Here is a 21,822-nt window from a genome sequence, read left to right on the forward strand (position 1 = left end):
CAATAACTCGTAGACCGAAACAAAAAGGAAGTCCGGCAACGGAACCGCGATCGGTGCATGAATGATGAAAACAATTTTGAGAAGTTGCAGGCCACTACACCTACACTCTCCTCAGAAGCTTACACTATTTGAACGTAGTTCAGAACAAGCTTGCCGCGGCACTGACGACCGACACTAGGTCTAAACAAGCTTCTGCTGCCTATAAGGTATTGCCATCTCCTTTAAATCTCTGTCATTGCATCTGGGTTGAGATGGTAGACCCGTTTGAATGTTTATCGGACCAGAACGCAATTCGTCAGCCGGCTGGCGTGCGCCGCTAGGGCCCAGATAGCGCATATGTTGGAAATCAACACGTTAGCGTGTTGCTGAGAGTGCGAGCGCGGGCTTTTCATGACACCCATGTTTTGGTTCTGACCACCACTTACCGCCTCCCCACCCCTCTGTCTCGCCTTTAGGTGCCGCCCCACGCAGCCTAGCTGGCCAACCCGGCCACTGACAAGCCATCCCAGCGGCGCACCACCAGGCGTGTCAGCTGATTACAGCTACACATACACAGGCACGCCTTGAAAGCCCCTTCCCGGCGTGTCCGCAATCATGCACGCCGCCCCCAGCAGCCGCACGGCCGTGGCCCATCGCCACAGCCAAACGTCCGGCAGCCCAGCCGCCTGCGGCGCCGTCGGCCGGCCGGCTGGCCCCGTGCCGCGTCGGCATAGCGCCGCCGCCCCGGGCCCCTCGGTCGTGGCGGCGGCAGGCGGCAAGGCGTCTGGCTCAGGGGCGAAGCAGCCGGCGGCGGCGGCGGCCAAGAAGGCGACCCAGTGGGTGCCGCCCAATGGCATTCTGAAGATCAACCCGGAGCTTCTAGCGACGGGTGCGCACGTGCACGCGGTCGTGTGTGTGGGACTGTGTGGGTGGCTGTTTCATGTTGTATGTTGTGGCGAAGTGAGAAGAAGGGGGAAGTGAATAGGCAAGTGCGGCGGCGGTGCCGGGGCGACGGGGGGGAACGGCGCGGCCACGTGGTGGGGGAAGCCGCGTTGCATAGGCTGTGGGCTAGGGGCTGTGGGCTGTGGGCTAGGGTTTCAGGGAGGATAATCGTCCCTGTTGTCCATTGGGGCCAGGGCCGTGTCTGCGCGGGAGCTCTGTTGCAAGCCATGGCCCCGCTTTCCGCCCCGTCCGCCCCCCCTCCCCCCCACCACACACACGCCACCTCCCTGCCCACAGGCGGCCTGGAGGTGGGTCGCGAGGGCCCCCAGGCCAAGGGCTCCTTTGACGGCCACCTCCAGGGACTGTTCATGCCGGTCAACCTGGACCACCCCGGGCTTAGGTGAGAGCGGGTGGGGAGGGGAGGGCACTAGAGGAGCTAGGGGGAAGGGAGGGGGGGCAGGATAGAGCGTAATTGCGGGTTGGGACGGGAAGATGTCGCAGCGAGCAGGACTGGCAAGGGGCAAGCCCAAGGACTAAATTCCATTGTGGAGGTGCAGTGCTCGGCGATGTGGCGGGCCGTTCGTGTGCCCCTGCATCCCTTCTATGCGTCTTCCACCCAACCCAGAACACAACATCACCATCACGTCTCTGCGTCGTGATGCAAATACATGTCATCATATCCCAACTTAACCCGACTCCAACCCCAACCCCACCAGGGTGCTCAACATTGACCCGCCCGTGCTCACCGTGGACGAGTTCATGAGCCCGGAGGAGTGCGACGCCATCGTGGCGGCGGCAACAGGTAGGCGCGGGGCATGTGCCTGAGGAGAACAAAAGCGCGCACGTGTGTGTGTGTATGTTACTAAGCAAGGTGCGTGTGTGTGAGCTGCTGGGTGGGTGTGACAGTATGGCTTGGTCGGTGGTGATTGTGAAGGTGAAGACACCCATCGCGGTGAGAGTAATGCTGGGAACTGTGAGCAACAGTGAGCATGATCCTTTCCGGTGCATGCGCTCCTGATTACTAATCCTGGTTCACACGCCGCTACTCCCTGCTGTCCTCTACCAACCGCGGCCGCCGCCCCCAGCGAGCGGCCTGATGAAGCAATCGGGCGTCGGCGTCGGCGGATACCAGGTGCGTACGTGTGTGGGGGGGGGGGGGGGGAGCACGGCTAGCAGTAAGCTTTCAACTCCCTGCTATTGCCCAAGCCCCTTCTCCTGTCTTTCTTGCTCATAACCCCTCCTCGCATCCTCATAACCCCTCCTCGCATCCTCCTCCCCCTCCTGCTCCTGCCGCTGCCTCAGGTCAAGGACGCGGACAACGTGCGCACCAGCAGCACCCTGGCAGCCACCACCGAGGTGTGTGTGTGTTTGGGGGGGGGGGAGTAAATACCAGCCCAAACCAAACCAAACCAAGCTGTGTGGGAGGGCGCTCCGGGGGTATCAGGGCGAAGGGGCGCCCAGGGGGGCAGGGGCAGGAGGCCCAGGGGCGCGCCGGACGACTGCCGACCCAGGTGGCAGGTACATTGGTGCTTTCCTAACATGCACCTTTTGCTGTGCGCTGTCGTCGACACACACACACACACACACACTCCGACGTCGTCTGGGCGGGCTTTCGTTTCGTTCTTTAACACACACACACACACACTCACACACAGGTCCTGGCCCAGCACGCCGACCTGTCCGCGGCGCTCAACGTGATGCTGGCGCGGGCGCGGGGGCTGCTGCAGGGGCCGCTGCCGCCCGCGGACGCCGGCGCCGCCGCCTTCGCGCGGCCTAGCACGCCCGGCCAGATCTCCTTTGAGCTGCCGCAGGTGCGGCACACTGTTGCCGCACGTGAAGTGTGTGTGAGGCGCCTAGGTGTGCTGTGTGTTTGTGTCTGAGAGCACAAAGGAACGGAATGACGCAGGACCGTGTATGCAGCGCTGTGCGTATTTGTGCGCGAGCAACTGCAAGCTAACTCTGACTGACGAGTAGTGATCCCGCCCGGCCCCCACTTGAGCTCTGCCCTGCCTTTCCCTGCCTGCCCATCCACCCTCCGCGGCCTCGCAGGTGGCCCGGTACCAGCCAGGTGGGGCGGGGGCGGGGGCGGGGGCGGGGGCGGGGGCGGGGGCGGGGGCGGGCGCGGTACGGCAGGGGAGTACGGGACAGGGCTGGGACAGGAGTGGAGTGGATGCGGCATACGTGTCAGGCGACGGATGAAGGCTGGCGCCCACGTGGGCTCAGGCATTTACACACACACACACACCCTGCGTGTTCCCCAACACGTTGTGCTTGACCCAACCAGCTCCCCTCGGACGTGTTTGGCACACACACGCACACACGCACACGCGCGCAAACGCAGGCCAGCACTTCCTGACGCACGAGGACGCCTTCCCGCCGCCCGTGGTTGGCGCCAAGGGCTACCAGCGCCGCGCCACACTGCTGGTGTACCTGAACGACTGCGTGGAGGGTGGGTGGGGAAACTGAGGGAGGAGGCAGCAGCGTGCATGTCGTGCGGGTTTGTGGGCGGGTTGTCTGCAGGCAGCCGAGCGAATCGGAGTTCATTCTGCGGCACGATGCCGGAACTTCCAGTCCGCTTCACCCGTACTTAGATTTGGTATGACTTGTCCGCAAAAGGTGTGTCCCAGCTGCCACTGCTACCACCTGCATTTCTCCCACGCAAGCGCACGTGTGTTACCTGCTGCCCGTCCCTGTTCGGGCTGCTGCCCAACACACCCTGCATACACACAGGGGGTGCCACCAAGTTCGACGTGCTGGACATTGCGGTGCAGCCGCGCAAGGGCAAGGCGCTGCTGTTCTTCCCGGCCTTCTCAAACGGCATCAACGACAGGTGGGCGCGCATGCGGCGTGTACGTGTGTGTGTGGGGTAGGCCTTAGGCGGGTGTGGTGAGCTTTTTCCTCAAAGCTTGAGGCTGGCGCTCTGCTCGACACACTCCAAACACTTGGCACACGCGTTGATACAGCATATAGAAGGTGTGGGAGGTATCCACATTCCCAACGATATCTCCTAGAGGAGGACCTTGGATGACACCCGGAGATGCCTTTTGGTCAGCTGTCCCGCAAGGCCGCAACATTGAAGGACATGCGCACACACACACACACACACACACACACACACACACACACACACACACACACACACACACACACACACACACACACACACACACACACACACACACACACACACGCACACACACACACACACACACACACACACACACACACGCACACACACACACACTCACACTCTCACACTCACACACACACACACACACACACACACACACACACACACGCAGGCGCACGCTGCACACGGCCCAGGACGCGGTGGCTGAGAAGTGGGTCACGCAGCTGTGGCTGAGCGTGGGCGTGCGTACCACGGCCGCGGCGCAGAACGGCGGGCTGCCGGCCTTCGTCACGGGCGTCAAGGGCGTGTCGGCGCCTGAGCCGCGCTCGCGGGCCGGCAAGCGGGGCGTGCCGCCGCAACGCATCAACACCAAGATCTGATGCGGCTAACAAAGGGCTGTGGGGGCGCGCTGTTGTGTGTCGGGCTGCTTTGGCACGCGTGTTTGAGCAATGGGGATGGGGAAGCAGCGTTGGAGTGGGGCGAGCAGGTGTCGGGTGGTAAGGGTGGCTTTTCCTTGTCGCCCAGGGCCACCCCTTTTTCAATTTCAAGTGACGGCTTTGCATTCGCGATGTGTGTGCGCGCGTGGTGGAGAGGACTAAGGACTTGAATGGGGAGGTGCCAGCCGAAACAGGCGGCACAGCAGCGGGGGTTCCGTTGGTCAAGCAAGGAACGCAGGAATGGATGGCAGGATGGCAGCACCTAAGTTTTACGGCATGGAGCGCGTCGTAATTAAAGTCAGAATTCAGGTAATCGGGTTTGGAGCGAAATGTACATCCGTGGCACTGGATGCTACGGAGGCCTCGGTTGGGGCCGGGATAATGCGAAGTCAGGCGACCGAGAGCGAGCCTTCGCTCATGGTTTTACTGCAACTTGCGGCTTTCGGGCCAGGCGGGCAGAACTCCTGAGCACCCCGTTCCAATTCCCTTCGACAAGCGAAAGATGGGTGTTGCACGCCGAACCTTGGGTCCGCTGGCATTGGGTCCATCTGAGTGCAATGCTAGACGAATCAGAAACGTATGCGAATGCTAGCATTTGACGCAGCGCGGTACGCGTGTCAGCGAGCACCTGGCGTCAGCTTGTTGACGCCAACGTTGTCTCCTCGCGCGACTAGTTTACGGCCGCGCATGGTACTGTATTAGTGTAGAGTGCCCTACATGAACGGCGGAGTTGGAGAAAACCAGAGGGTGGCATCGGCATCGCATGGAAGCCCGAACGTGTGGTCGGCCAAATGTACCGGCCGCGACCGCATCGCATTTACTTTCAGCGGTGTTGCTGTGCAAGTACAGCATTGCCATTTCTTATTTCTCCGTAAGTTTGGCGCCGCTTGCATCGCGTGCAGCCCTTCACCAACCACACGCGTGGAGCAGCTTGTGCGTCTTGCAGACCTTCATTGGAGGTTTAAGCACGAGTCGGAAGTGATCTTGAGCTTCAGGTAAGGATTCTATCAACGACCGCGTGGTGTTGCAGAGGGTTGCTTGCAGCGACTCCGCAATTGTCGCGCCGTCGCTGGAGTAAGAGTATAGTAGGGCAGCTGTATGCGCGGAAGCATGCTTCACTTGCTGTGAACATGGTTACGACTTAGGCGCAGCGGTCCGAAGGCGAGTGGCAGCAGCCACCAGAAAGGTCGCCCAACAGGTCCCCTTATGACCGGCCCCAGCCCCCAGCGAATGGCAATTATCATCCCTGAATGCAAGCGCTGCTTGTGCTCAATGCGCGGCAGCGAGCGCCGTGACCGTTTGGTGCTCGGGTGACAACGTTGGCGCGATTTCACGCAACCTGCGGACCTGCGCCTGTACCGGCGCGCGCTCCTTTGTTGCCGAATCTCGTACCTAGTGCATGTCGCGACCGTTCCGCCCCACCTTATCCGCGCCCGCGCACAGGCCCCTGCCACGTAGCACACGCCCACCGCTTCGGAGCGCCACACCATCTCGCCATGGCGTCCGCCAACCGCGTCGACACCGGCGCTTGTCGCAACCCCTCGCTCAACATCCGGCCCGACCTAGCTCGCGCCGCGAACGCCATCACCGGCGCTCAGGTCGATGACGAGCTGGTTGGCCCCCGCGGCGACTGGTGGTGGACCGGCAAGCGCCCCGAGGAGTGCCCCGGCTTTGACAAGGCCGCGGGCGTGCTTCGCTCGCTGCCGCTGCCCAACACGCGCAGCTTCACGCGCCAGTCGGTGCTGGACTACTTCGACAACTCGTGGACGCTGACGGAGGTGCTGTTTGCGAGCCTGCAGACCACGGATGCCTTTATCCGCCAGCCCTACCACCAGCTGCGCCACCCCATGATGTTCTACTACGGCCACCCCGCCGTGCTCTACATCAACAAGTTCCGCGTGGGCGGTCTGCTCACCGACGGCCTCAACCAGTTCTTCGAGCAGGTGGGTTTGAACGTTTTGCTGCGCTCATCTGGCCCGGGGGATGAGCTGCGGTAGCGGACGTGGACAAGGAAGCCTAGTTGCCTGCATGACAGGATCATGCACTCACCCAGCTTCCAAGTGCTGGATACGACGCCGACCCACATCCATCTGATTGCCTGGCCTCTTTCCTCACCACACGCACACAACCACCGCCACTCCCCGCCTTGCGCAGCTGTTTGAGACGGGCGTGGATGAGATGAGTTGGGACGACCTGTCGCGCGGGCGCGACGACTGGCCGCCCGTGCGCGAGGTGACCGAGTACCGCCGCAAGGCCTACGAGGTGGTGCGCGACGTCATCCTCAACCACCCCGCGCTCGACAAGCCCGAGGTGAGGCAGAGGAGGAGAGGGAAAGAGGGGAAGGACGTAGTGCTGGAGAGGGCTGCAGCAAGAGGGGGGATTGGAAGGGAGATGCCGGCCCTGCGCTTCATCAGCGGCTTGGCGTACGGATGTTTAAGTGCCAGAATATTAGTCCGGCTAATATTGTAGGGACCAACTCCGCACCGTGGTGATCTGTATGCTCGAGTGTCGCGCCTACCTGCTGACCAGTCCTCCTCCTGCCTCTGACCCCGTGCCTCCTCCCCCGCCTCGACCCAGATCGGCTGGGACGATCCCGCCTTTGCCGTGTTCATGGGCTTTGAGCACGAGCGCATCCACATCGAGACCAGCTCTGTGCTCATCCGCGAGGTGCGGGCAGCTGCAGCGAGGGGGAGGGATGGAGGGAGGCGGTCGGATGGAAGGGAGGAATGGAAGGGAGGGGAGGGCAGAAAGGATCAGCGCGAAACGGAGAAGGAAAGCGGATGGTGTGGCTGAGCTGGGTGGAACGGAGGGGATTGGATTTGTAATACGTGGGGCAGGCGCCAACGCGCTGGCTTTGATAGGCTGTTTGGAGGCGAGTGCAGCGTTGCAGCCTCTAGGTTGACGTTGGGTTGAGGATGTGAGGGGGTTAGGGCGAGGGTGATTGGCAGCAATGGGAAGCGCTGGGGACTGGACCGCATCAACGGCTCACCGAAGCGAATTCAAGGACACGGGGCAGCACGGGAGCCAGGCGCGCAGGCGCCATGCATGAATTGCACACACACAAGCAAGCTACGCGGAAAGGAATGGCGCCGGTTGATGACTTCTTAGATGACGAATCCGAGCGGCGACCTACGCAGCTGTCCGGCGTTCTGCCGGCGCTGTAGCCGTCTGAGACGACAATCGAGGCATTTGTCTGACGGCCGCCAAAGCAACGCAACTGCACGCTTGCAACTGCACGCACGCACACAAACCACCATTACTACGCGCGCCGTTCATTGCCAGCACCATCTTGTGGTCCTCCTCCTTACCTTGCTCATTATCATCATACTCACATCCTGCCTCCTCTGGTCATTTGCTGTTGTGCCGCGCAGCTGCCGCTGACGAGCGTGCGCAAGCCGGAGTTCTGGCCCGACTACCACCCCACCAGCCACAACAGCTCGGCGCCGGTGCCGACGCAGGGCGTGGACTTCCCCGTTAACAACCTGGTGAGTGTTTGCGGTTGTGTATGTGCTTCGAGCGCATGTGTGCATAGGCATTGGAAGCCCCGCCGCGTCGAGTCAGCAACACAAATGGATGAGCAGGTGCTCACAGCCGGGCGGCCAGCAGCTGGAAGGGCACGGCGGAGCTAGGCATGTGTCGCATGGGCGCAGCGCACATGCTTGCGAGGAGGGCCTGTCGGACTGGCGGGAGGGGGGAGGGGGTGGCGGCGGCGGAGCACGTTGGGCAGGCAGCTGGAGCGTGTCCGCGGGCGTCGCAGCGGGACACGCCGGGGATGCGACCTGAGACGTGTGGGGGAAATAGCATAAACAATCGCTGGCCGCATTCTTGATGTGGCGGGGGTGGTGTGTGGAGGCCCTAGAATCTGGCGGGCAGCCGGGGGCTTGCAGACCGGGAAACACCGCAGCACCGGTGGCCGTGGATTCCGCGGGGGGTCGTTTGCTGACGTGCCTGTCGCCACACGCCACTCGCGTGCAGGTGCCGGTAGCTGGCGAGAAGGTGGTGCTGGGCAAGGACATTGCCTACCCCTCGTTCGGGTGGGACAACGAGTACGGCGCCAAGGAGGTCAACGTGCAGAGCTTCAAGTGAGTCGTGAGCGGAGGAGCAGCATGGGGGGGGGCTGCATGATGGGGGGCTGCGTGAGGGAAGAGGAAGGATTGAGGCGGTGTCGAGTGACGGGGGTAAAGGCGCGGTACAGCGGTACCGCGGCGCAAGGGCCGGGGCAGGAGCTGAAGTAATAGCAACAGCAGCGCAGCGGGAGGAAAGCACCGCGGGCTACTGCCACCGTCATCGTGCAAGTGTAGCGCGGCCGGAGGGTTACCTTGTGTGCCCTGCAATCCAAACAGGGCCACGCAGTTCAAGGTGACCAACGGCGAGTTCCTCAAGTTTGTCAAGTCGAGCGGCTACAGCAACCCCAAGTATTGGTCTGCTGAGGGCTGGGGCTGGAAGACCTTCCGCAACGTCAAGTGGCCCACCTTCTGGATGCCTGACGGGCCGCAGGGACTGCACCGGTGAGTAATGGCAGCACAAGCACATTAGAGGGGCGCGGAAGGAGTCAGGGGAATGGGAAGGGGGGGGGCGTATTGAAGAGAGTGTGGCGGAGTGGCGGCAGACTGGGTAAGAGAGGCCAGCGGATGCTGATGAAACAAGGCGGCAACACCGAAAAGGAGCTGGTCCGAAAATAGCAGCAGATCGGAAGCGTCAGGCAGACGTCCCGCCTCCGCCTAGTATCCCTGTTCAATCTGCTATTCTTCACCTCCTCACCTGATCTCCCCACCTGATCTCCCCCTGCGAATTAAACACGCAGCTACAAGCTGCGCGTGCTGTTCGACGCCATTGACATGCGCTGGGACTGGCCCGTGGACGCCAACTACCACGAGGCCCGTGCCTTCGCCGCCTGGCGCACCGAGGCCGACGGCGCGTCCGTGCACTACCGCCTCATCACAGAGGCGGAGCACAACCTGCTGCGCAACAGCCGCGACCGCGTGGACGCCCACCTGCACACCAAGGCCGGCAGCGCGCAGGCGGCGGCCGCCGCGGCGGAGCCGGGCCGCCGCGCCGGCGCCAACGAGCGCGTGAGCCCCGACCTGGCGATGGAGCTGAGCGGCGCCAATGCGACGGCGCGGGATGCGGCGAGCGGCGCGGGCGGCTTCAACGTGCAATTGGCGCACAGCAGCCAGAACCCCGTGACGGAGCTGCCGCCCTGTGAGTGGGCGTGTGTGCGGTTGGTTGGCTGGCTGGTTGGGGGTGCGGTGGCGGGGGGTAGTGGGTTTACAAGCGGGCGGATGGGTGCGCGGCGAAGCGGTGTGGGTAGGGCTTGGCGCGGGTGACAAGGAGCGTGCTGCGGCGGGTATGTGTGGGTTCACAAGCGAAGTGCGCAAGGCGCCTGCGAGAGCGCGGAAGAGAACAGACAAGGCCCGGAAACTGACGCGCCTGTGCCGCTGCCCTCATGCTTGCCCTCATGCAGCGGAGAAGGGCTTCTACGACACCTTTGGCTCGGCCTGGGAGTGGGCTGAGGACCACTACGCGGCCTTCCCCGGCTTCAAGGTGCACCCCTTCTACGAGGACTTCTCGGCGCCCTGCTTCGCCGGCAAGCACCAACTGGTGGGTGGGGGTGGCGGCGTGGGTGGCGGTGGCTGGGAACTGGCGTGGAGGCTTGGGTGGAGGCTTGGGCGGCCTGGGTGGGTGGCTTGGGTGGAGGTGTGTGGATGCGGCAGCATTATGTCTGGGCCGGGAATGAGGGTTTGGGGGTTGAGGGATGGAGGCACTGGAAGGCAAGAGAATTGTGGGAAGGAAGGGATGGCCAGCTCTTTGGTCGCATTCAGGCCCCTAACCACATCTGACACATCCGACTCCTTCGAACCACGTGTATCCCACATGCGCAGATCCTGGGCGGCTCCTTCATCTCTACCGGCCAGCTGGCCTCCAAGTTCGCGCGCTACCAGTTCCGCCCGCACTTCTTCCAGCACGCCACCTTCCGCCTGGTGGTGCCCGACACCGACCTGTCCCTCTACGACGCCGCGCGCTACGGCCCCTCCAACCCCATCACCCCCTTCTTCGAGACCTCGTGCATGGACTCCGCGCCGCCGCACGTGGGCGACGGCCCCTGCTGCTCCAAGGCGCGCCGCCAGGCCTTCACGCCCACGGTTCTGGAGGAGGCGGCCTCCACCAAGGCCAAGCTAGAGGCGGCACAGGTAGCCTATGAGTCCGACGCCATCCTGTCGCAGTATCTGTCGCTGCACTACGGCCCCGTGGACCGCGTCTACCCCGAGCTCGCCAACGAGACGGGCATCATCGCAGCCGCGCTTGATTTCCCAGCCAAGCTGGCCGAGTGCCTGTCCTCCTGGGCGGAGCGCGCGGGCGTACTGCCGGCGGCGGCGGCGGACGGCGCCTCGGCGTCAGGGAGCGGGCGCGCGCTGGACCTGGGGTGCGCGGTGGGGCGCTCCACGTTCGAGCTGGGCCGGCGCTTTGGCGAGGTGGTGGGCGTGGACATCAGCAAGACCTTCATCGAGGTGGCGGCCAAGATCCGCGACAATGGCCGCATGGACTATGAGTGCGCGGTGGAGGGCGAGACCACGGAGCGCCTCACCGCCGCGCTGCCCGCAGCCTCGGCCGCCGCCGCCGGCCGGTGCCGCTTCCTGCAGGGCGACGCCACCTCGCTGCCCGCCTCCTCGCCCACCGCGCCCGGCTCCTTCGACGCAGTGCTCGCTGCCAACCTGCTCGACCGCGTGCCCGAGCCCGCGACCTGTCTGGCGCAGATCAAGGCGGCGCTCAAGCCCGGCGGCGTGGCGCTGCTGACCAGCCCCTTCTCGTGGCTGGAGCAGTACACGGACCGCAGCAACTGGCTGGGCGGGAGGTACGTGGACGGTCTGGCGCGGCGCAGCGCCGACGCGCTCAAGGCGGCGGTGGCGGAGCTGGGCTTCGAGGTGCTGGAGGAGGGCTCCATGCCGCTCATAATCCGCGAGCACGGGCGCAAGTACCAGCTCATCAACGCGCACAAGCTGGTGATGCGGCTCAAGGCGTAAGGAGGGCGTTTGGCCGGGCGCGCCTGGTGCGGTGTACTACTTGCGGTGTGTGTGTGGGGGGGGAGGTTATTTGGCGTGTGTGTGTGTATGTGTGGGAGTGAGCTGACTGATGCGGCGCTATAGCAGTATTGATGACGGTGACCACTACGGGGTTGGGGGCTGGGCGCTCGAGTGCATGGCTTGCCACGACGGGCCGAGTGCGGTAGTAGAACGGTTAATTGGGGTGACGAGTACACGCGTGTGTGAACTTCAAAGCCAGCCCGACAAAAAGGCAACAAGAGAAGAAGACATTGCTTGTCACAGGCTAGGCCAGGTCAGGTTCGGGCTACTTCTGAAACATGAACGGTGCCAGCAGGCGACGCGAATGCCAAGGCAGGGCTCGATTGCAGTGCTCGAGGCTTGCTGGTTGCTGAGAAGCTAGAGAAGAGGCAGTACGATGGAGACGTGCACAGTTGGCATCGCACATGCAAGCGGGGGAGAGCATTAGCCCTTAGGCGAGAGCGAGCGAAAGGTATGTGCGGAGGGTCGACAGGATGTCCACCAGGCCAGTTGCGACTAGCGTGCATGAACGGACGTGGCGTTGGTGATGCCGAGTTTGGGCGAGTGAGCTGCAGGAATGCAGGGGCGTGAGCAACGTGAAGTCGTGAGCTGACTCGTGGGGAATCTGGGGGCAGGCGACTTGAGGGGAAGGGGCAGGAGACGGACGCACACGACGAGACACGGTCTCACGGCAAAGTGTGTAAGGTGTGACCACCTGACATCGCGTGCTTCGGGTCATCAAGTGGGGAAGCGACAGCAGTCTCCCGTCCTCCCGATCCGCAGGCCCTGTGTGCAAGGTCGCGCGCCCTGAATGCGAGAATGCTGTGCTGCGTGCGCCCATTAACGCAGCGTGTGTAGCAAGCGCAGCGCGGGCACCCGGCGAGCAAGAGGGCTGAAGTGCCATCCAGCATCCAAGCCATACTAATCTTTACACTACCGTGATGCAGCGCAGTTCGCCCAGCAACCCCAGCCGACATCGCAGCCATTCGCCAGGTCCTCACTGCCGCCCACGCCGCCGCGCAGCGCCGCCAGCTTGACGCCCGCCCCAAGCAGCCCCTGGTCCTCCGCCTCCCAGCCCCGCTTCAGGCTCACCTCCTCGCCGCCGACGCCAGAGCCCTCCTCGCCTCGCCAGGCATTGCCCGCTTCGTGCCGGACCGCATGCCCGCCGTCTCCACCGTCACCTTCCTCGCACCTCCGTCCCTGCGCCACCTCCTCTGCAACGCCGCAAAAGCCAGCCGCGACCCCGGCGCCACCACCTCCTGCACCTGCCATCTCTTCCCCGCCCTTCCCCGCGACCCTGCCCACGGCCACATCTTCACCCACCGCCTACAGCCCGCCTTGACGCCGGCCGCCGCTGCCCTCTGGTCCATGGGAGCCAACACGCGCCCACCGCCTGACCCCAGCGCGCCTCTCCCCACGTCCCTGGCCGACGACCTGCGGAAGTCACTCTTCGGATACTGCCGACGCGCCGCCCGCGCCGCACGCATCACCACCGACTCCGCCACATCTTGGGTCAACGCCGCCGCCGCTGCCCTGCGCGCCACTGTCGACCCTTCCGCCGCTGCCTCCGTCGATGCCGACATGCTCCTCCACCCCGCCCCCACACCGCCGCCTCCACCGGCGTTTCCGCTGTCCGCCGCAGATGTCGCCGCCGCCACCGCCACCCTCCGCAGCGTCCGCCGCAACCTCATCATCACGGTCATGGACAAGTGCCCGGACAACTTTGTCGCCGTGTGCCCCCACCTATATCATGCCAAGCTCGCCGCCGACTTGCAAGCATCCCCCTTCTACGCCGTCGCCACCCCTGCTGACTACTCCGCCAGCCTTACCGCCGTCGGGCTTATGCTGCAGCCGCTGGGGCTCCCCTTCCACGCCGCCCGGCCGCCACCTGTCAACTACGGCACCGGCAAGTGCCACAAGACCCCCTTCGGTTTTCGCTACATCACCGCCTCTCCCGCCATCCCCACCACCGATGCCGCAGTCGTCCTCACCGGCTTCCTCCGTACGCTGGACGCCACCCTGCCGAAACTGTACGCAGCCCTCTTTCCGCGCCTGCCCCTGCGGCCGTGGCACGTCAACGGCCCCTTCGTCTCCGCCAGCCTGCTGCGCCACGCGTCCCTCGCCCCCAGGCCGATCAACCCTCTCCCCGGCGCCGGCACCACCACCTTCACGCCCACACCCCCCGCCGCCACCACCCCCGCACCGACTACCCCCGCCCCGGACTTCCCTTGTGCCGTCTGCGGCCGCACCAATGGTCACGGCCTCATCCTGTGTGATCACCCCGGCGCTCGCACCGACGGCCATGCCACATGCCTCGTCGGCGCCCACGGCGCATGCTTACGGCCCGCCATCAGCACACGCGCCGCCCACCGCATGGGCACCTGGCACTGCCCCCTGCACGCGCCGCAGCCTTTTGAGGACCCCGCGACATCCTGCCCCTACACTGGCACCCTCACCTTCGGCCGCACGATCCGGTACCCGCCCCCTGCCCCTGGGCCACCCATCGCCACCGTCACCTACACCGCCTCGACTGCCGCGCCATGTCAGCTGCCCGGCCCTATCTCCGCGCCGGCCGTGTGCACATATGACGTGGAACGGCTCTTCACCAACCTGCCTATTCCTACCTGCATCGAGCATTTGGTCAACCTCTTCTCCCTCGTCCTCTCCACCCTGCATGATGGAGCCGCCGGCCTCCAGTTCTACCCGTACAACCGTGCAGCCGAAGCCCAGTGGCCTACCGAAGCCGCATGGCTTGCCCGCGCCAGCCCCAAATCCACCTCCGCCGCCCGCCGCGGGCGCCCCCCGCCTGCTCCCCATCCGCATCGAGGTCTCGACGCTCACGGCCGATACTATATGTGGACGCCCGGCGTCCTCCGCACGGTGCTGCGCGCCCTGCTTGCGCATGCCTACACCTCCTACCGCGGCCAGCCCTACCTGCAAATTCGCGGCGTCGCCATGGGCGCCAACTTCGCTTCGTACGTTGCCAACCTGGTCCTTGCCTATGATGAGTTGCGCTGGCAGCGCGCACTCTACACCCGCGTCTTCATGCCCTCCGCCAGCTCCTTGTGCGCGGAAGCTTCCCTCGCCCTTGATGTGCTACTGGCGTTCCAAGATACCCAGCGGTACACCGACGACCTCCTCGGCTGCTGCAACCCCTTCCTTCCCCACCTGCTGCTGCAATCCCAATCGCTTGCCGGCATCCCTGGCATCTACTCCACCGACCTCACCTTGGCGGCCTCCGGCGCCACACCCGCCGCCGGCGTCGCCACGCCTTACCTCAACTTCGCCATCACCCCCCACAGCAGCAACATCTACGGGCACGTCGTGTACGACCTACAGCCGTACGACAAACGCGACAGCCCCAAGTTTGCGCAGCTCGGCATCTCCCGCTTCACCCCGTTCTACTCCTGCATCCCCCGGCACGTGCGCTTCAACGTTGTCATCGGCGCCCTCGTCACCCTTGCGCGGCTCTGCACCACCCTCGGCACCTTCATCACGTCAGCACGGCGCACGCTGCGGCGGCTGCATCTGCGCGCCTACCCGCGCCCCTTCCTCCGCAAGGCCCTCATGCGCTTCTATGGTCGGCATCGCCAACTGCTGCCGGGTACCATGACCTCACGCGGGCTCCTCAGCCTCCTGCCGCCCCCGGATCTGCCCCCTCCTCCGCCGGCGGCCCCGCCGCCGCCTCCCCCTCCGGCCCCCGCGCCACCAGTCGCCGCCGCCGTCGTCCTGCCGGCCCTGCCCGCACCACCGCTTCCCTTCCCTCCTGCTGGCCACGCGGCCTGGTGCCACGGCGACAACAACATCGGCTCAGGCGACGACATGTCCATCTCCTCTGACAGCGGCAGCGATATGTCCATCTGTTAGCAGCAGCCCCAGATGTGACGCAGCAGCGTCAGCCTCAGCCAGCACGACAGCCGTGGAGCGGCGACCTGGGCGACGGTAGCGGCGGTACCGAGCGGTGCGGTGGCTTGTAGTAGGTGATTGGGGGGTGGGGCGCCGGTCCCGGCTGCCCTGAACCGCTCTGCGGTGCGGGGACGGCCGTGCCGGTGTTCCCGTGCTGGGCTTCTGGTTTCCAGTTTTACGGTAGGGACACAGGTCGGTGCCAAGTTTGGGGCTTGGCGCGCGTGTGGGCTTTTTCCTTGTCGGTTCGGCGCGGGTCGGGTTCTTGGGTTTGCGTTAGGGGCGCTGGTTTTCGGGAGTGTGCTGTCCCGCCGGCCGTGTGTGGGGCGTGCGGTGCGTGATCGCCGGCTTCTCGGCCGTCTTGTGGGTTGTGTGTGCGCGTGTGGGTGCCTGTTTGCGGCGGGCGCGTGTTGGCTGCGTGGGCGGGCTCCTTGGCGGGCTTTTCGTCCTGGCTGTGTTTTGCCCTGTGTGTGTGCGCGTGTCCCCTCTCCGCGCTCCCGTGCCGCAGGGCTGCTGGTTTTAAGACGCCGCCTCCTATCATGCCACCGGGGAGCTCTTCGTGAGCCCGGGCCCCATCCAGCCGCGTACCCAAGTACCCACCTACGTACCAGCCCCAGCGCTGCCAGCCTCTGCAGCCACCCAGCGTCCCATGCCAGCTGTCCCGTGCCTCTCCCCAGCTGTCCCGTGCCTCTCCCCAGCTGTCCCACCCCAGCAGTCCCACATCCGCTGTCCCCTCCCAGCTGTCCCTCCCAGCTGTCCCTTCCAGTAGTCCCTTCCAGTTGTCCCTTCCAGCTGTCCCACACCAACTGTCCCACCCCGGCTCCCTTCTCAAACGCAGCTTCAGCAAAATCTACAGCCTGCCCGACTCCCGGCGTGTGCGGCCTTCCGCCCGCCTTCCAAAACGCAACAGCCCCCGCCTCTCCTCGCCAGCCGCTCACAGCCGAAACTCTGCTTCTTTCTTTATCAGCCACAAACATCAGCCACAAACAATGCCTCGGAAACAACGCCTCGGAAACTTCCTCCCAACTTAGCCCATGAGCCCAGCTACCCGAGCCTAGTGGCTGGACAAGATATGGGCAGGCTGCGATGCTTTGTGGAGAAGGGCATGCGGCGTTGCCATGCTGTCCCGCGGAGAAGAAAGCAGAGTCCGGGTGGGGGGTGGGGGGGGGGGGGGGACCAGGCCGCGTCGCCGAGCTGGTACCTAGCCCATGAGCCCAGCTACCGAGCTCTAGTGGTTGGGAAAAGATATGGGCATGCGGCGTTGCCATGCTGTCACGCGGAGAACAAAGCAGAGTAATGGTGGGGGGGTGGGGGGGGGGGGGCGGGAAGCGAGGTCGGCGTCGCCGAGCTGGCACCTCCCGCCAAAGTTCGCAACTGTGCATTTCTGCATATATCAACGATATGCATGGATACGTCTCCTCGTCATCTACGTGAAAGCTTTCGTGTTTGTGATCGGTCGAGTTGGCTTTCATGTGCATGTTCTAGTGCTTTCAGACAGCCTTATCTGTGCTACCTGTGAATTGCGATGTAGGTTATAGCTACGCGCATTTTCGCGCCTGACAATGAAGCGCAGTTATTGGCCTCGTTCATACGCTGCACTCGCTCTCGCGCCCTGGGACCAAGATCACGTATAGAGGAAGCTATGATCATTCGGCTATGTCAATGCGTTGGGCCGAAATCGCGCTGTACGCGACGACGCACAGGATGCGTCACACTTTCCAGAGGACCCGTAGATCCTGATTCGCTAACTCGTTCTACTCCGCTTGGTTGCGTTAGGGCGCCTCGGCGCCCTGACCCTCCTTGTCGGTAGTAGTTCCTGGCCGGCCTTCGTGGCCGCGCCAATCCCCTGTGGCGCCTCCATGGCGTCCCTGGCGTTGCTTAGGTCAGCTGTAGTGCGTCAGTACTGCTCTGGCTGCGGCGCGCCACTCAGTCGGCGACATCATCGTCGCCGTCCTGCCGAGCGGCCCCCGCTCTGGCACTCTTTGCCGAACATCATGACTTCACACCGTGGAGCCTTCGCGACCTAGCGTGGGTGGCGCGCCTGCTCGCCGGTCGACCTCGTCCTCATGGCTTCGCGATGCTTCTGGCGGGGCGCTCGCTGCTGCCGGGCTCGCAGTGGCGTGTCGCTGAGCGGCTCTTTCGGTAACGGAGGGCCGATTGGAGCTGCTGGCGACTCTTGCTGTGGGCTGCTGCCGCGGCCTGACGTGGCGCCGGGCTCGCCGCGCGTGAACAGGGGCACGCTGCGGCGGGAGCCAGGACCGGCGTCTTCCGGGCGGCGGCGGCTGGAGCTGTGGGCGCATCTACACAGTGGAGAGACCTGCTTGGCGAATGCAGTCTGGCGAAGGCAGTCCAGCGAAGGCTGGCTGGCGCAGGCCGACTAAGCGAAGGCTGGCTGGCGCTGTCTGCTGTGCTAGGGTGTTGCGAGGCTGTGTGGACTTGGTTGGGCGGTGGGCGTGCCTGCACCGCCTGCGCTAGGTTGCGGGCGCTGTGGCTTGTGCTGTCTGGTGGGTCGGACCGACTGATCCTCGTGGTTCAGCGAACTTGCACGGCCCTAGGCCGTCTACAGGATGCAGCTTCGGGCTGCACCCAACAGTGTGAGGGCCCTGCCCTGTTGGTGCTGGTGTTTTGGGGTAGGAGTTGCACTTTGCAAAGTGGCAGTCAGTCTGACGCCGACCCGCGGCTTAGGTGAGCAGCGCTAGCGTTTGCGGTGAGCCTTGCTCGGGGTTCCTCCCCTCCTTTAGTGAGGCGAGGAGCATGGGGGTCATTCGAGGTTCCCTCCTCGAGTGTGCGTACGTGTCTCGTGCGTTTTTGGAGCCCTGGCTTGCCCGTGGCTGTCATCCCACATGTAACCTCTATTCGCTAACTAGTGCGCGGCCACAGCTCCCCTACCGAACGTCGCAGCACCTATCCTCACCATCAGCAACGCTTCCTCACCTCCGGTTGTGTTGTTGGCGTGTTGCACCGCATTCGGCCTGCCCGCCACAATTGTCGTACACATTCGGGCCCCTCTTCTGCTTTGCTTCGCCTTGTTCTTGCCCCTGTTTGTCACACTGTCGCCCGGCCATTGTTTTGCTGCACGCCGTTGCATTACGCTAGTGCTCGTCTACACAGCTCATCCGTGGACGCCGGTCGACTGCCTGCAGGTGCGCATCGGCTATGCTATCCGCGCGGTGTGGCGTCGCATTGAGTCTGTGTGGTGCTATCGCCTTGGCCGGGCGCCCGGAGCGTGAGGAATGCGCGTCAGCAAAACATCGACACAACCTGCCAGCTACCGTCGGTACAGTAACAGCGCGCGAACAACGCACCAATGCCTTGTCCCTTCTTGCTACGCATTTATGTGGGCACGGGTGGGAGCCACACACATCGGGACTACGCTTTCCTGCCCCTTGCCATGTTCCATCACGAGAGCGCAGTTCGCCCAGGGCATCCATCACTGTGCGTCCCCAGCAAGGACAACGTGACGCTCTGTGCCCACACGCCGCAGCCGCACCAATCACGCCTGCAATTGTTAGAGCGCTGGCTCCGCCTGCGACGGCCCAAGCGCCTTAGCCGAGCTGTCTTGCCTGCAACACCTGCGGACGGCCCCGGTTGCGGGCGCACCGTTCCCAACCCACTGCATCACCTCCGACTTCAGGACCTGTCCCTTCCAGCTAGCTACCCACTGCTGCCCCTTGCGACCTATCCGGTATCCCAAGGGCCTGCTAATCATGCTACCTCACACAATAGCAACCTACATCCATCCGCCATAACTACCATGCTCCTAGCCGCCCCAGGACGCAGGTTGCGCCCCTTCAATCACGCCGCCTGCTAGCACGGCACGTGCATGCGCCGCGCCTTAGCTCCTCCTGCTGCTGCTGCAACGCCCTCACAACGCGAGGTCATCGAAATCTGACATGTCGTAATCCACGTCGGCGTGGCGGCCACCGCGGGCCGGCGGCGGCTTCCGGCCGCCGCCACCGCCACCCGCCCCCGCCGCCGCGGCGCCCCGCCGCCCGCGAGCCGCTGCCGGTGCAGCTGCCGCGGCCGAGCGCCGGCCGCCCCGGCGCGCCACCGGCGCCTCCTCCTCAAGCTCCGAGCCGCTGCCCTCCTCCGAATCCGAGCCGTCGCCGCCATCGTCCTCGTCATCCTCCTCTTCATCCGCCTCTGCGGACTTGACGCCCAGCAGGGCGCGGCGGCGGTTGGCCATGATGGCGGCGGTGCGGGAGCCCGCCGCCACCTTGACGCCAACGGCAGCAGCGGCGGCGGCGGCAGGGCCAGCGGCAGCCGCCGCTGCGTCGGAGCCGCGCGTGGCGCGACCCCGCGCGGCGGGCTTCACCTCCTCCACCTCCTCCTCCTCCCCCTCCTCTTCTGAGCCCGACTCCTCTTCTTCCTCCTCTTCCTGCTGCTCCTCCTCCTCCTCCTCTTCCTCCTCCTCGTCCTCATCTGACGCCTCCGCCTTGGCGCGGCCCTTCTTGGCGGCCTTGGCCTTGCCGCCACGCCCCCTCGCGTCCTGGTCCTCCTCCTCTTCCTCCTCCTCAGATCCGGACCCCTCCTCCTTGTCTGAGCCGCCCTCCTCCTCCTCCTCCGACTCCGCCTCACTCTCGGACCCCGACCCAGCCTCCTGCTCCTCCTCCTCCTCAGCGGCCGGCTGGTTGCGGGAGGAGCGGCGGGTGGTGCGGCGGGCCTCCTGATCCGTCTTCTTCTGCAGCCGAGATGAGGCGCGCGTGCCACGGCGAGGGCCCTCCTCCTCCTCCTCCTCTTCTTCTTCTTCGTCGTCCTCCTCCTCGGATGAAGACTCCTCCTCCTGCTCCTCCTCTGCGTCCTCCGCATCCTCCTCCTCCTCCTCGTCCTCGCTGCTGCTAGCCCCCTCGTCGCCAGAGGCCACAGCAACAGCCGCAGCCTCCTCCTCAACGCCGCCGCTCTCCTCCTCTTCCTCCTCCTCATCGCCCTCGTCGTCGTGCTCCTCCGCAGCCTTCTTGCCGCCGCGGCCGCCCTTCGCCGCCGCCGCGGCCTTGCCCTTCGCCGCCTGCGTCGCCTGACGCTTGTTGGCAGCGGCGGCGGCGGCGGCACCGCCGCGGCCACGGCCCCCCCGAGTCGCCGGGCGGGCCTCCTCCTCCTCGTCCTCTTCCTCCTCGCTTTCACTGCTCTCAGACTCAGACTCAGAGTCGGCATCACGGCCGCGCTTCCGGCCGCGCCGGCCGCCGGCTGCCCCACGCAAGTTCGAGGCCGCCAGCGCCGCCGCCTCGCGGCCCTTGGGCTTGTTGACTGTGGCGGGCAGACACGGACACAAGGCGAGAGTCAGTGATCCAGCTGTGCGACCTCCTTAGACAAATTAACCAAGCGGGGCGCGAATACTCAAAACACATACGAACAGCATGCGCACGTCGGTGCTGCAATCGGCAACCACCCCATTCCGAATGCCCCGCCGCCACCAAGCCCCGAACCCTCTCAGCCCACTGACCAGGCGCGCTGCCTGCCCCCGCCGCCCCCGCCGCGCCCCGGCGTGTGGGGTACCGGTCCGACAGCAGGTCGCGCGGGATCGCCGCCACCGCCTGACGGGCCGCGGCGGCGCGGCCGCCGCTGCCGCCGCTGCCGCCGGCGGCCTTGGCTGCTGCCACCGCGGCCTTGCCTGCGCCCCGGCCGCCGCGTGCCGGCTCCGGCTCCGGCTGCTGCTGCTGCTGCGCGTGGTGGTGCGGCTCGCGCTGCGGCAGGACCGACTTGCGCAGCGCGCCCTGCGGCAATGGGGCGGCAGAGGGAGGCATCGGGCGGGAGGCATTGGGCGGGTGGCAGGGGGTTTGGCATGCCGTGATACAAAACAGGCATACTAACGGTCGGACAGGCCACGTGCAGTGTTCCACAGCCAAGGAGCCCCGGCTCCGACTTGTGCCAAACACCAACATCAACACCTGCTAAACCTCTTGTTTCTCAGTGGATGCGGACATACGGTAAGAAACACTCTTCCCCCTGTTCCCTTTCAAACACGCACACACACGACCCACCTGCAGCGCGCTCAGTCGGAACCAGGCGGCGGCCCATGTGGTGCACAGCCCCGGGTGCTGGGCGGGCATGCCGTACAACCGCCAGTGGGGCTTCAGCGCCTGTGTGTGTGCGTGTGTGTGTGTTCAAGAGCACAAGGACATAGTGTGGGCGTGCGAGCGTGACAGGTTAGACCTAGGGGCAGTGAAGTCGATGGGAGCCCGGAGTAAGGCCAAAGCTGCGTCGCCAAGGGCAACACCCAAGCAAATCGCCGCGCGCCGGCCGCCGGCCGCCCCAGCTGGCCAGTACATGCAAAACACTCCCGCCCCGTGCCTGCTCCCAAGCCGCCCCACGCCCCTGTCCCCCGCCCGCTCGCGCTCCCGCCCGCCCCCTCCCCCGCCCTCCCCCTCCCGCC

General features: G+C 65.0%; 4 protein-coding genes across 5 annotated transcripts in view; 3 read left to right on the plus strand and 1 right to left on the minus strand.

The window, feature by feature from the left end:
* The first annotated feature begins 97 nt into the window (after positions 1–97).
* Positions 98–4,939, plus strand: CHLRE_08g379950v5 (uncharacterized protein). Its single transcript, XM_043065245.1, has 11 exons — positions 98–206; positions 456–868; positions 1,219–1,321; positions 1,638–1,723; positions 2,007–2,053; positions 2,224–2,277; positions 2,577–2,732; positions 2,971–2,989; positions 3,263–3,370; positions 3,652–3,751; positions 4,224–4,939. Exons 2-11 carry the CDS (start codon positions 595–597, stop codon positions 4,429–4,431), a joined length of 1,155 nt encoding a protein of 384 aa, XP_042922246.1. The 5' UTR covers positions 98–206; positions 456–594; the 3' UTR covers positions 4,432–4,939.
* A 392-nt stretch (positions 4,940–5,331) lies between these two features.
* On the plus strand, positions 5,332–12,265 carry CHLRE_08g380000v5 (uncharacterized protein). Its single transcript, XM_043065246.1, has 10 exons — positions 5,332–5,483; positions 5,932–6,431; positions 6,643–6,798; positions 7,066–7,155; positions 7,860–7,973; positions 8,464–8,570; positions 8,832–8,996; positions 9,293–9,690; positions 9,953–10,089; positions 10,371–12,265. The coding sequence occupies exons 2-10, from the start codon at positions 5,985–5,987 to the stop codon at positions 11,508–11,510; spliced, it is 2,754 nt and encodes a 917-aa protein (XP_042922247.1). The 5' UTR covers positions 5,332–5,483; positions 5,932–5,984; the 3' UTR covers positions 11,511–12,265.
* Positions 12,266–16,867: 4,602 nt separating this feature from the next.
* On the plus strand, positions 16,868–18,313 carry CHLRE_08g380100v5 (uncharacterized protein). Of its 2 annotated transcripts, none has more exons than XM_043065247.1 (1): positions 16,868–18,313. In XM_043065247.1, the coding sequence occupies exon 1, from the start codon at positions 17,519–17,521 to the stop codon at positions 17,831–17,833; it is 315 nt and encodes a 104-aa protein (XP_042922248.1). In that variant the 5' UTR covers positions 16,868–17,518; the 3' UTR covers positions 17,834–18,313. The 2 variants fall into 2 exon arrangements, with proteins under 2 accessions (XP_042922248.1, XP_042922249.1); XM_043065248.1 differs by having other exon boundaries at positions 17,208–18,313.
* Positions 18,314–18,331: 18 nt separating this feature from the next.
* CHLRE_08g380151v5 (uncharacterized protein) overlaps positions 18,332–21,822 on the minus strand; it is a 21,636-nt gene continuing 18,145 nt past the window's right edge. Inside the window, exons 29-31 of the mRNA XM_043065249.1 lie at positions 21,431–21,529; positions 20,893–21,163; positions 18,332–20,696 (exon numbers count right to left, since the gene is read on the minus strand). Coding sequence (XP_042922250.1) covers positions 19,318–20,696; positions 20,893–21,163; positions 21,431–21,529 — 1,749 coding nt within the window. The 3' untranslated portion in view covers positions 18,332–19,317. The remainder of the gene's footprint in view (positions 20,697–20,892; positions 21,164–21,430; positions 21,530–21,822) is intronic.

Source organism: Chlamydomonas reinhardtii, chromosome 8 (genome assembly GCF_000002595.2).
Source record: "Chlamydomonas reinhardtii strain CC-503 cw92 mt+ chromosome 8, whole genome shotgun sequence".
In the NCBI taxonomy this organism is placed as follows: Eukaryota; Viridiplantae; Chlorophyta; class Chlorophyceae; order Chlamydomonadales; family Chlamydomonadaceae; genus Chlamydomonas; species Chlamydomonas reinhardtii.

What these genes read in the sequence shown, in the direction of transcription:
- CHLRE_08g380000v5 (XM_043065246.1), top strand. Translation starts at nt 5,985, where the DNA reads ATGGCGTCCGCCAACCGCGTCGACACCGGCGCTTGTCGCAACCCCTCG. An exon ending in TCAACCAGTTCTTCGAGCAG is followed by an intron (nt 6,432 to 6,642) that starts GTGGGTTTGAAC and finishes CGCCTTGCGCAG; the next exon opens with CTGTTTGAGACGGGCGTGGA. An exon ending in TCGCCGGCAAGCACCAACTG is followed by an intron (nt 10,090 to 10,370) that starts GTGGGTGGGGGT and finishes CCACATGCGCAG; the next exon opens with ATCCTGGGCGGCTCCTTCAT.
- CHLRE_08g380100v5 (XM_043065247.1), top strand. Translation starts at nt 17,519, where the DNA reads ATGGCTTCGCGATGCTTCTGGCGGGGCGCTCGCTGCTGCCGGGCTCGC.
- CHLRE_08g379950v5 (XM_043065245.1), top strand. Translation starts at nt 595, where the DNA reads ATGCACGCCGCCCCCAGCAGCCGCACGGCCGTGGCCCATCGCCACAGC. An exon ending in CCCGGAGCTTCTAGCGACGG is followed by an intron (nt 869 to 1,218) that starts GTGCGCACGTGC and finishes CCCTGCCCACAG; the next exon opens with GCGGCCTGGAGGTGGGTCGC. An exon ending in TCGGCGTCGGCGGATACCAG is followed by an intron (nt 2,054 to 2,223) that starts GTGCGTACGTGT and finishes CCGCTGCCTCAG; the next exon opens with GTCAAGGACGCGGACAACGT.